Genomic DNA, 13121 nt, shown 5'->3' with positions numbered 1-13121 from the left:
CGATATCAATCTTCTAAATTGTCGTTATAGCACTCTATCTTTAAGTACACATACAACTCAGGTAGGCATGAAAGCAATACAAATATGATACAATTATGCAACATTTATGCACTAATTTTTACCGCAGTGCATCATATATGTACTCAGATATTTCTGGAGTACAACAGTTGCACATTGTGTTTTATAGATGCTTCAATCATGGTACTTCACCGCCTTAAAGGGAAATACACCAACGTTAGATAATTCCTTCTTATCAAGTTGCCCATAAGAAATGGATATCTTACACTCAAACTAGCAACGACAATTACTATAGCTTCCAGGCAATGGAATATAACACCCAATATCAGCATCTTCCCTAGCTTAGGATCTCAGAAAGTATTGATAAGTGTTGCACTTGTTCTCAACTTAGGCTACTTGTTTCTTCAGTTTTGAAAGCTCCTAATGGACAACGCCACCTCACGGCACATTCAAAATCACAGCCACTTCTCCCTGAAATCAGTTAGTGCTCATATTACACCATGTTTGTTTACTCCTGACTCATCTGAGTCGTCTGGATCTGAGTGAAATCACCTGACTCATCTAGATCTGACTCGATGTGTTTGTTTTGAGTCAGATCTGACTCATCTGACTAAAAAAACGTGATTCAGTGGTTTGGTCCCGTGAGTCAGGAGTATTTTGTTACCTGACTCAAATGGGTCTGAGTCAAGGGTTATGTCTGAGTCAGAGGTCGAGTCAGATCTGACTCAAAATGCAAAACAAACGGTCTGATTGTTGACTCGGCCCGAGTCAGTGGTTGACTCATATCCAGACGCCGAGTCAGCTGCAAACAAACAAGGTCCAGATGCATCAGTGGACACAAAAATCCTTCCAAAACAACCATAAAATCAAATGTATGTAAGCATGCAATAGTCCTATGAATGAAGCTTACGAGTAAAATGATTACAAGAGTTGAGCACCCAATATGATAAAGGGATCTCTCGGTACATCAAATATACACTCACTCAATTTAAGTACATATCAGCTGCACTTTACCGCAAATAAGCATAAACCAAAACCTAAAGTGAGGTAAAATTTAATTGGAATTCCACTATTCATACAAAGATAAGAATTATCAAAATGTATTAATATTTTGGTGACAGTCAGAATTCATGCATTTACAACGTCACCTCTCCGCACATTCAAAATCATAGCGCTACTCCCTCAAATCAGTTAGTGCTCATATTAGTCTAGATTCATCGGTAAACACAGTTTGTAAACATGCAATAGCCCCATGAAGCTCACGAGTACAATGATTATAGGAAAAAACACCAAAATTTGATAAAAGTGAAATACTTTCTATGTGTTGGCTAACCTAAGTGACAAGAGCATACAATGGCAGACTAATGTAACTGCAAAAGATTTGCATACAAACAAAGATTGGGTTTAGCAGCATCACATTTCCAAATGGATCTCTCGGTACGCCAAATATACACTCACTCAATTCGAGTACATATCTGTGGCACCGATTATAAATAAGCATAAATCAAAAACCAAGTGAATTACAGTTTTATTTGAATTCCACCATCCACATAAAGTCAAGAATTATCAAAATATACTCGTATTTGGGTGACAGTCACAGTTCAGGCATTTGCAGAAAGGTTAAATCATTAAAGGGAGGTGTAAAATATCAAACTTGAGATAATCTGTTAAAAATATGAATGTAATTGCAACCCTGTAGTTCCAAATCGACCTGCCAGCCCGCAAAGAGAAATATATACTTCGTTAACAAAATTTCTTGTTTGTAACGCCTCCTCGATCCCAGTTAAGAAGTCTTACTTTGTTACTTTCCAGAACAATACATTACATTTAGCCAAAGTCTGGCACTGTACAGCTAAATTATTTACAATTCCCATTAAGCTACAGTAATGTCGTTTAAAAATACCATTGTTTACGCGATAGACATCATATAGACAGGCATGTGAAATATAAATATGCATTGAATTAACATGTTAGAACTGAAATATACTCTAGCATATAGAGATGCATCTGCACTCACAAACTCTAACAGAAAGTCATGAAAATATGCACTCAAAACAACAGTACATCATATGTGTACTGTTGGATCATAAACAAAAATAAAGAAAAACATTATATTCATTTGTAGAAATAACATAGATTTCTTTAGTACCACGTATATGCACATTCTCAAAAATAAAGTAGGTTTTTGTGAGTACAACATATATATACTGAGATAACGTGGTATAAGACCTATGATTCCACATAAAAAAAAAACTTTCAATTAGGTTTTTGTGAAGACAGCATATGTACTGAGAAATAACAAATAAGAAGTCCGAGAATCTGAATAAATAATAAACAGATTAGATAAATCCCATATTAGTTGAACTCTATGTTTATATATAGTTGCTCATGGCGCCTTAGCTATAGTGTGGGAACCCATGTACTCAAATTTTTCTAACATCAACAACATAACATACTAAAGAAACTGAACTGGAGTAAGTACTACCTAGCTAAGCAAAACATGTAACATCCTGTACACATCGCACTTCCATGAGCTAACATCCCTAAGTTATCCAAAAATAAAGTATATTATGCACTCAGTATGCTAGTTCATTCATTTATAGTACACCAAATATGATTTTTTCTGAGTACATCGTTTACGCACTGCTTTTTTCACAGTGCAACATATATACGTTGATTTATCTGGTGTGCAGCGGAATATAACAAAATAAAAACAATATTTCCTAGTACGTCATATATGTACCGCTGGATCATATGAAATAAGTGATGAATCTGTGAATGAAACAAAATCAAAGCATTTTTCGGTATGCCATATATGTACTGTTGGATTAAACAGTCTCAAACAACAAAAAAAACATTATTTAAAAAACAAAATTGTGTAGAAGTAGTAATCTCACTGAAAGAAAATCTGTAGAATCACTGAGAAAACATTAGAATCAACGACGAATCAATTAAAAAATGCATTACAACACATATATTATAAGATCATACCAATTAATCCTTAGTTTTTCTCTATTATCGTATTAAATCATCAAAAAAAAAAGGAAAAACCTACAAATACATAGTAAACATAGAGAAAAGTATAGTACATGACATACGTACTGATGGTTCATACACAAAACCAAATTGAAAATAAAGCCGAAACCAATAAATTGACATTAAAACAAATGAGGTTTACTAACGAAATGAACGTAAAACATAATTATCAATCTAGATCTGAACTATTTCCATCAATATTGAAGTAACTAATTAACTAACTAAGCACGAAGATTGTAAACACAACAACAACAACAACAACAACAACAACAACAAAGTTCAATTCCTGTTTTAGAAACCCTAGAATCTGACATTTGAATTTGTTTCCATGAATTCAAGAGATTTGGATCTTAGATCAAGATGGAATCATGAAGAAACATAAAACAAAGATTAATAATGAATAAATCAACTTACAATAAATAATCAATCGAGCTTGAGCTCAATAAATCTTCGTCGCCAGAGCTCCTACGAAACAGAAAATGTGAGAGAAATGAAAAGAATGTTTTCTTTTCTTTCTTTTTTTGTACAAAAATGAAAAGAATGTTAGGATCTCGGTTGTTCTAATTTTACATATCAAGGATATTTTTGGTATTCTGCTGAAAAAATCGCACGTGTCCTAGGACCTGTGGATAGAATCTTTGGTCCAGAGTCTTAACTTTTATTAAAAAAGACCTCCAATTATTGTTTCTTAATGGATGGACCTGCCATTACATAGACCCAAAGTCAAAATTCTGTAACTAATACGTAGGGATGCTAGCTAGCTGGAGTTTTACTTCACTCTATGAATGTTAAAAGCTTCAGGCGAAATTGAGAAGAAGAATGTGGGATTAGATAATACTAATTAGTCTGAATGACAAAAATATTCTTGGTTTTATAAAGATTGGCATAGCTACCAAATGCCAACAACCCTTGTCCACTTGGAGACGAAGGTATCTTTCAAAAGGTCGGAGACTTATCTTAATAAATAGTGTTTTGGCAAGCTTGCCAATATATTATTTATCAATGTTTCAAATGCATGTTGTTGTTAAAGAATTAGAGAAGATTATACGAAATTTCTTGTGGGGTTCTTCAAATACACAAAAGAAAAGGAATTGGGTTTCATGGTCTAAAGCTGCAGTGCTAAAATCTAGAGGGGGTATTGGTATTAAGAAGCTGAAGATTGTCAACAAGGCCTTACATTGCAAGTGGATCTGGAGATATGGAGCGGGAAAGAACCACTTTGGAGACGAATAGTTCGTGAAAAGTTTGGAGGTAAACACGAGTCTTTTTATCCTAATTCATCTAATAAATCTGTGGTCGAAGTCTTTGGTCTGGAATTTTAAAGGCAAGGCAATTTGTTAAAGATGGGGCTAGTCTGATTGTTAAAATGGAGGCAGAATTGCTTTTTGGTCAGATAAATGGGTTGGTAATGTTGTTTTGAAGGAAAGATATCCAAGAATTTATAAGTTATCAAGATCTAAAGATGCTGCTGCGAATGAAGTTATGTCCGAGAATGGACAGTGAAATCTCAATTTTAAAAGAGCTTTAAATGAACAAGAAGTGGGCGATGTGGCAGACATGTTACAGATGCTAGGAGATATTGTTGTTTCTCAAGAAAATACGGTGGAGGATACAAGGAAATAAGCTTATGGTACTGATTTTTCAGTAGCTAATTGCTACGAGGCACTAGATGTGGATGGATTGCTTATTTTTCCACACAAGCAGGTATGGAACCCAAAGGTACCCTTGAAAGTCTCTTTTCTTATATGGACTGTTTGCCATGATGGTGCACCAACTCTTGATAAGCTTCATAGAGCTGGACGTGTACAATCTAGTCAATGTTTATTCTGTTCAGCGACGCAGGAAACCCAGAATCACTTGTTTTTACACTGCAGTGAAACAAGAAAATTATGGCATTACTTTTTAGACAGTTTCAAGATACAATGGGTATTCTCAGAGACCGTTAAGAGAAATCTTTGGGAGTATCAGAGGAATTTTGATCAACTTATCACTTCCATTAAATGTATTCTATATAACTGGTCTTTGAATTCAATGTTACTTGAGGGCTACTCTCTGAGCACCTTAATCTCAAATTGGAAGGCAGTTGTTGGTAACAATTAGCTAACCCAAAGCTTTTGTAATCTTAGTTTCATCTCTTTGATGAAGCTCTGTTTTTAATACAATTTGCCCTTTGCTCTCAAAAAAAGAAAAAAGAGGCTACCAACAGACAAAGTGTGCAATAGTTAATCCAAGAATCAAGTATTGGTAAATTAACATGTACAGTGTGATTGCGCAAATAAAGGTAAGCAAAAGTCTTTTAATTTCAACTCCAAGTTTACCGAATAACTTCTTTTTCTCAATTTAGGTCCCATTTTTTATAACAAGAAAATACAAATCGTACTACCACAACGAATCAAAGAGGTCGAGTACCACAACAATGAATCAAAGAGGTCGAGTACCACCACAACGAATCAAAGAGGTTGAACCGGAACCGTAGGCCTCGGCGATACCTAGTATATGATTAAGGAGCCGAAAAATTCTTAATGGTCTCAGTTCTAGTAGAACCAGAACCTGTAAAAATTCAGTTATCATGATTGGGGGATACTTTGATCATGCTCCCTGTAAAAGGGTTGAATGTAAAATCAATTAGCTATTTGCGAAGAAGGAAAAAAAATGTGAAGATGCTTACAATACGTAATCCAGTTGCCCTATTTAACAAAAAACAAAAAGATTCTTCTCTGAGGACGTTAATCTTTTCGTAGAGGTAGATCCAATGATTCTCTCGAGCTAAAAATCCAATTAAAAAAAAAGTTATATTTCTCCACTTCAAAATTCACCGCCAAAAGTAAGAATGAGAAGGTAAGTTTACAGTATGAATTTATGTAAAGGCTGAGTGACATTACCCGAAGCTGATCTAAGCGAGAAAAAAGAACAGTGCAATTCCTGTTGTCCGACTCTTCAATCATATTAACAAGCTGAAGTGAAGACATAAACATATTAAAAAAATATGCCACAGGAGGATATAATATTCAAAAACAATGTGACAAACGAGATCAAATTCTCCAATAAAGACAAGAGACGATACCTCAGGGTAAAATTCTTTCCTTTCTGGAAGCGAATAGATGATCAAATTCCTTATGCCACGAATCTGATACACAATAAGATAAGTTGCAAAGTAGTAAAACAAAAAGATCGATTAAAAGACAAATAAGGTTTTACGCGTACAACATGAAGATTAAAAGCATGATCCACAAGCTGGGTCCTCATAAGCAGATGGAATCAACATTCTAAGCAATCACGGCACCTTATATCTGTGATAAAAATGAGCTCTTTCTGTGTAAAGCATGATTTTCTGCTTTCCTTCAAAAAACCAAATCCTGGCTCGAGATATATCACTTTGCTTTGTGTACCTAAAAATTTCGAAAATTGAACATCAAATGCCACTCCATATCCTCACGGGGAAATCTTTGCTTTTCGCATTTGTAGGAAGTAGGATGCACCGGCTATTAAAGTTTCCCTAAAGATGATTTATAGAGCATAGTAGGAAAAGATACTTACTCAGAGATCATGCAGAAGGAAGCATTCTGGGACTGCATAAAATTCCTCACTCGTACATACTCAAAGTAAGAACTGATAAATAGCATTGTCCCACCCTGGTAACAAAAAAAAAGAATACTGAACATAGTTAATCTTTTGTTTTTTTTCTGTTTCTAACTCTTTTCTGGATGAGTGACAATATTTATCAAATAAAGCAATTAGCATCTGATTAGTGAGAATATACCTGAAGAGAATCCTTTATCTTGGGAAACACCTGCCATTAGGAAATCAGTATGCATCATATTAGATGATTCATTGAAGATACGATAAGAGAAGAGCTTACATGGGTACTCATAAGCAAGGTACCCCAGATGACAATACATGCACGAAATACCTTCTAAGAACCATCATAAGAACTTACCCCGAAGGATCCTGTAAAAAAAAATAATGGAACTGACCTTCTTAGTGAAGTAATCAAAGCGAGCATCAGCAGCCTCAGCAATAGAAGTGACATCAAAGCGCTCATACATCTGTAGAATTGTAATTTAATCAAAATTATAGAATGTCTGAGGAATTACTCATTTCATAATTCAGCAAGCTGAGCAGGTAAGCAGTTTCAAAATGCTTTAGTGAACAGTTCTATCTGAGGGAAATACTGTCATGGCTAACTCACCTGTCGCACTTGAAGCAACACTTTTGGAAGAACACCTTTATATTCAGTTACTGACTTCACCTAAAGAAAAACAATATGGACCAACAATCAGAATTTGCACAAGAAGAAGAGTACGAGAATTGACCATTTGTGTTCAGAATGAACATCATATCCATATTCGCAATCAAACTCTAGGAAGAACTTGAGCACACACCTTCCCTTGATAATTCACACAAAGTTGATTGAACAGTGAGTTTATTTCTGATACAAGAAGAAGATAGATGTTAGTCAGATAATCTAAACACCCAAAACATGAATGGAGGGGTTGACAGGTGTTCTTTTTATTTATTTTTGCGTACTTATTAATACTTCCAAGTCCATTTCGAGCTAAATTAGTAAGTACTTCATGAAGGTGTCATTGATAGTGTCAAATGCAGACAACAACTTGAAAAATGCGGACCATATGTGTTACAAATGTAAACTCTACAGCAACAATGATTAACCCATGCCTGGACTGAAATTCTTATAAACGCATTTACCTGGATTTGGAAAAGAACCTAACAGAATTGTTTGGCGATAAAACTTTGCGTATCCATCCAGATACCTAAAAATGACAGAAAATTAGATGAGCATATTGCACATATGGTACTCCACACCAAAGATAAGAGATTTAACATTAAAAAAGTGAGGAATGAACATCATCTTACTTCATGTAAAACGATTTTGATATTTCATCTTGTGCAAATTGCAATTACAATTTTACAAACATGTGACATAGGAAACGTGAAAGTATCAAAACAGCTTCGAAAAGACAATTTTAACATAAGACCAGGGGCAAGACTAAGATAAAAAACAGTTGAAGGTAATGATGTGACACTGTAAGTTTGTAACCTTTAATCTTCAAATGAAAAACAACAACCAACCATTTTCTAATGCGCATCACATCAGTTCCATGCTGCTTGGCTGGTATTTGGTTCAGCTTTTCAACTACAGTGTTCAGATGTGCCCAGTTCTGCACAAATCGATGATGGGTTGAGGAAAAATAATATTAATAATCAGCTGAAATTGTTCCGACGGTGGATTAAAACTTGAGTGCCTTACCTGCATATATATTACATCTGCATAATCAACAATCAAAACCTGTAAAACCATCAGAGAGATCCTTGAGTTCGAGATTTGTAAACAAAGCATGTGCTAAAACAGATAAAGTGAAGGGAAATAGCAGTCACTCAGGAAAAAAAAATTGTATAAACAAAATCCCATACCTCAATTGAAGAGAGATAATCAACATCTTTCTCTTTGTTAATTTGTGCGGCCTCAATTTTCTAATAAGATATGATAGAATGTATCATGTCAATATCATACTTAACGACGGTAATGCTTTAAGAGCGTAATAGATACATACATTTACTAGTCCAAGTGGAGAAGCAACAATTATATCCGAGGAATAGAAGTCACTGTATAGCTTGATGCTTCTCCTACAGATTCAACAAACCGAAAAACAAATGAGGTCCTGTTACGCAGTTTTTGATTATATCCATGCATCAGGTATGTAAGCAAGTAATAGGCGTTTGATTTGTCAGTTTTTTTCTTCAAAATAGTGAAATATAATATATCAAACCTTGTAAATTTGATGCCTAGCATAAAGAGATCATTGTTAATCCCACCAAAAAGAGCTTCGTAGTCCGAAGGTTTTGAAGACTTCCTAATTTTTAAACGCTCCCCGTCATGTACCTCTTCTGATACATCATTCTCCGCGGTATCAAATTCCTTCAGGAACCGATCAGTGTACTCTACATTAACCTAGAATAAAAAACACAAGAAGAAAATCGATACCAAGATAAGTACTGAATTCTAGGAAATACACAAACACTTCCTAATCAATTTCCTGGCATACCCATATCTGCTTTTATTGGCCTAGTCTACGTTCATCAATCCCCTTTCCAGCGGAATGATGAAACAGGAAGTTAATGCAGACATGGCCTATTGTTAGAAAATGTATCCACAGTGAAACACATATTTCTCGGAAATATCAATAAGAAAATGTGACACCAACAACATTTTGAAGTTTCCACTGAACAAATTAGATCTTAACATAAAACTGAGGTAATATTAATAGCCATACTTTGTGTGACGAAGGTGTCAGTGTTATGAGCCTCTTAACGACACGAAGTGCAATACTTGCATATGGCAATACAATCAGCACCTGCAGACATACCAAGACATACCATAATGTAACTATAAGTCGATGATTAAAGCCAAAAATAAAGGCCATCCACTAAGGATTATAAAATAGAAGGGACATTAAATAGTTATTTCAGGTTGGCATCTTCACAGAAGGACATAATGAAATTGCTTATTTAGTGTTAATCAATTTCCTTTTGACGAAAACAGAAATATCGGCAAGAGTTTCATCCAAATAAGACAGAGACAGAGAGACGTATGTGCTCACATGAGTATTAATTTGTTGCTAGAACTTAAGAGGTAAACAGAAATGTTGATAAATGAAACCTAGAGCAGCAAGCACTTATGTGGAAACATTTAACAGCAAGAAAAGTAGAGCTCATCTTTCTAGCATATGGAAACTGGCATTATATCTAAAGCATGAGAATATAACACAGTGGCCAGGTCCCACAACATAACTATCCTGTAATTAGCCATGGTTTACTGAAGCTAATTTATGTGTACGAAGCACAGCAAAATATCAATACCTTAGGACGAGTAAACCCATGATCAAGGTATTTCTCGCTGTTAACAACTTCTTCTCTAACATTCTCTGGATGCTTGGCCAATTTCGCTTCATTCTTAGTCACAAAATCTCTAGTTTTGAACACGTGATTTAGCTACAAAATGGAGAAAAGATATCTATGAACTTCATCAGTAAAGAGAAAATGGCATGGTGAAAGCAACAAAATAAACATAAAGAGTGCAATGGCAACATAGAAAAACTGGCACATACAGCATGTATAATATATGAATCCATGATACTTGAATCTTCTTCCTGGCCTCCTTTAAGGTAGAAGGGTTTCTTGTTACAGTGGAATATGTCACGATAATTTGTACCTGAAAAGCATGTATGAAGCTTTTATAAACAAACAAGCAACCACGGGAAACACATTAGCACAAAGACATTAAGTGATCGTATAGGGTATGAGGTCAGATGATGAATTTTCTGTTGCAATAGACAATCCTTCACCATCAGCTTATCGATTCAGTTATCTGGAATAAAATCCTAATGAGATGGCTAAGTATGATAACACCAAGAACACGAAGGAAACAAATTAAGTGCCAAGTTCTGCGCATGGGTTAGTTGTTGACTGACGTTTAGCTCCACAACACCCTAAAAATATAATGATAAATTCTCAAGTTGAATACTGAATATAATAACTTACAAAGAGTGAAAAACAGTCTCTGCCTGGATGAATGAAAGTCATTGCCTCCAGATGTCTTATACAAATCTAACCAATGCTTAAACAATTTTGGCTTTAGACCATAACAAGAACTATCGTCAACCTCCTGCAAAACAAATCGTGAATTTGAAGTCACAAATGATAGAGATACAAATAGACCGGTGACGCAATAAATGATACTCGAGTTAAAGCTAATGAGCAATCAACAAAAGTGGTAGTACCTCTTGCAAACACTCTCCTGTCCCTATCCATTTGGCTGTTGAACTGCCAACAGCAGGCACCTTCCATTTGTATTTCGACTGCTTTTTGGTTAAACCAGCAACCTCGTCTGTTGATAGGGTATGCCCCAAGTGGAGATTGAAGGAGCTGCATGAAATAATTCACATCATAAAAGCCCTACAAATATAAAGTTATCAGCCAGAAGGGAAGAATCCCCTAGTTCTAACCCACAAGAACCTACACAATTTGCAATACAGCTATCTGGTTCAACTTAATCTCAAGCATTATACATACAAGAATGTGTTACGACTGTTTGTCAGACTAATATAGAAACTTGGCAACCAAGAAGAATAAAAACGTCATATAATCGACATCTGACGAATATGTCCCAAAGTACCCACCTTGAGACAACTGATGAATCGATATCAGTTTCGCCATTAACCTCTAAGTCATCATCATCCTCTTGGTCAGTAGCAGATGCTTCACCGTTGTTTTCACTTTCATCTTCTTCTTCATTCTCCTTCATACTATTAGACTGTGTAGGTTCTTGTACATCAGCTTCCATGGAATCACTCTGATCAGACTCACCATCAGATCCTGAAAAAAGAAGCAGAATGCCAATGAAAAAAATAGGCCAAGTCACATATTGAAGAACAATTCTCAAATACTAAATATCCAAATTATAAGATTAACCTGACCTTCCTCGGATTCCTCCTTCACTTCAGCTGTGCCATTTTCATCATCGTCATCTTCATCTTCATCTTCATCCGAGTGACTTATACCTGCTTCGTCTCTTTGTCTATAATTAGAAACACATCTACATTAATAAAACCACAACAATTAAGAAATCTATAACTACAGCCTCGAAGAGTAAAAAAGATACCTGTTCTTATAGAAGTTCGCAAAAGAACCACTTCCTTTACCCAAAGTGTTTAACAAGTTGTTATATATAGAAGGCTCTCTATGAACCACCAGTTCCTCAGAAGCTACGCTTCTTCTAGGTTCCTCCTCTTCAGATGATATCTCTGATCGATACAAATATAAAAGATTTATACAGATATTCCATCTATTCCGGTGCTGATTCAGTTACTTGGGTAAGCTCAAAATTGGCAAGTGTATATAGAAGATACTCTCACTCGGGTTTTTCTTTGGATTCTTAAGTTCTAAGAGTTACTTGGGTAAGCTCAAATTACCAATTTGCAATCAAAGTTTTAGGCTTTATTGATTCGTAGCTCCAAAGTCCATTGACTGAACGCAATAGAGAGAGAGAGAGAGAGAGAAAAAGCAGTTGGCATACCTGGAGAAGAACTAGGTGCAGGGCTACAAGCCAACTTATGCTCCATTCTGCCGTTCTTTTTCTTGAATTGCTTGCTTTTTACATTCTTCTCTTCTGATTTCGGTCTCTCTCTCCCTGTTAGTAATGTACAAAACATAACCTTTTGAAAATCGATCACAATTAAAAGAAGATGAGGGTTTTTCATCATTTACCTCTTTTTCTTCCATAAGCTCCGGCCATTATTAGGGTTTCAGCCTTTAGTTAGTGAGAGAGACGTCAGCAATTGAATTTCTTCTTCTTCCTCTCCACAAAAGTATTTGGGTTTTAGGGTTTATGTATTTGCTGAATGTTAAATATAACATGTGTGGCATTTAGGAAGGGGAAAACTACGCTAAGGCCCCACCCATGGGTTACCCATAATCTGGGTTGCACGGACACGGACTCGGCAACGCGGACACGACACGATGCTAATCCCGTGGAGAATTCGTCACCTTCAGTGTAGTCAATATCGGCCGTATCGGCCGATATATCGGTGATATTTCGGATATCGGCCTTGGAGCGGTAGGATAAGCATTGTATCGGCGATACGATATCTTGGCGATAATATCGTCTGATATTAGCCGTATCGGCCGATATATCAGGGATATTTCGTGATCCTATTTTTCTTGATGAGCATGATGAAAATGATGAATGGTTGGATCCGAACTTGGAAGACTTGGCGGTAGAAGGTGATAATGTAACTTTGGATGATTTGCAAGATATTCTTGGTGAAGAAAGTTGGCCAGTTGGTAGTAGAGGTGCATGTAGTTCTCGAAGTAAGTCTACTTACCAAACCGACTCTGAGTATGATGGATATGATACTGATCAATCGATGCTAGACACAGATTATGCACTACTTGATGGAGCTAATGGAATTACTGAAGATGATGATATCAATAGTGGCTCGTATGATTTTGAATAAGACTGTAATATCCTTGTTTAATTACCATTTTAG

The 13121-nt window shown here is 35.7% G+C and overlaps 1 protein-coding gene across 3 annotated transcripts; it reads right to left on the bottom strand.

Moving 5' to 3' along the window:
• Positions 1-5336: 5336 nt before the first annotated feature.
• On the bottom strand, positions 5337-12472 carry LOC113281556 (U3 small nucleolar RNA-associated protein 25-like). 3 transcript variants are annotated; one of them, XM_026530342.1, is made up of 26 exons: positions 12340-12472; positions 12149-12262; positions 11735-11876; positions 11550-11650; positions 11253-11448; positions 10854-10998; positions 10615-10738; positions 10182-10285; positions 9934-10065; positions 9348-9428; positions 8844-9025; positions 8628-8700; positions 8488-8547; positions 8324-8362; positions 8146-8234; positions 7762-7826; positions 7437-7483; positions 7244-7303; positions 7029-7100; positions 6815-6844; positions 6592-6686; positions 6338-6443; positions 6119-6181; positions 5937-6008; positions 5723-5820; positions 5337-5604 (listed from the first exon to the last, which is right to left on the bottom strand). In XM_026530342.1, the coding sequence occupies exons 1-25, from the start codon at positions 12365-12367 to the stop codon at positions 5746-5748; spliced, it is 2295 nt and encodes a 764-aa protein (XP_026386127.1). In that variant the 5' UTR covers positions 12368-12472; the 3' UTR covers positions 5337-5604; positions 5723-5745. The 3 variants fall into 3 exon arrangements, with proteins under 3 accessions (XP_026386127.1, XP_026386128.1, XP_026386126.1); XM_026530343.1 differs by having other exon boundaries at positions 5337-5543; XM_026530341.1 differs by having other exon boundaries at positions 5337-5820.
• Positions 12473-13121: the final 649 nt, after the last annotated feature.

The sequence above is a fragment of the Papaver somniferum genome, chromosome 5 (genome assembly GCF_003573695.1).
Source record: "Papaver somniferum cultivar HN1 chromosome 5, ASM357369v1, whole genome shotgun sequence".
In the NCBI taxonomy this organism is placed as follows: domain Eukaryota; kingdom Viridiplantae; phylum Streptophyta; class Magnoliopsida; order Ranunculales; family Papaveraceae; genus Papaver; species Papaver somniferum.
Note: the sequence above shows the minus strand (reverse complement) of the source record. Positions and strands in the feature narration are given on the sequence as shown.

Excerpts from the sequence above, each read along its gene's own strand:
- LOC113281556 (XM_026530341.1), bottom strand. The coding sequence starts at position 12,367 with ATGGCCGGAGCTTATGGAAGAAAAAGAG. Across the intron at positions 8,363-8,487 it reads ATTATCTCTCTTCAATTGAG|GTTTTGATTGTTGATTATGC; the intron begins GTATGGGATTTT and ends ATGGTTTTACAG. Across the intron at positions 7,101-7,243 it reads TGTTGCTTCAAGTGCGACAG|ATGTATGAGCGCTTTGATGT; the intron begins GTGAGTTAGCCA and ends ACAATTCTACAG.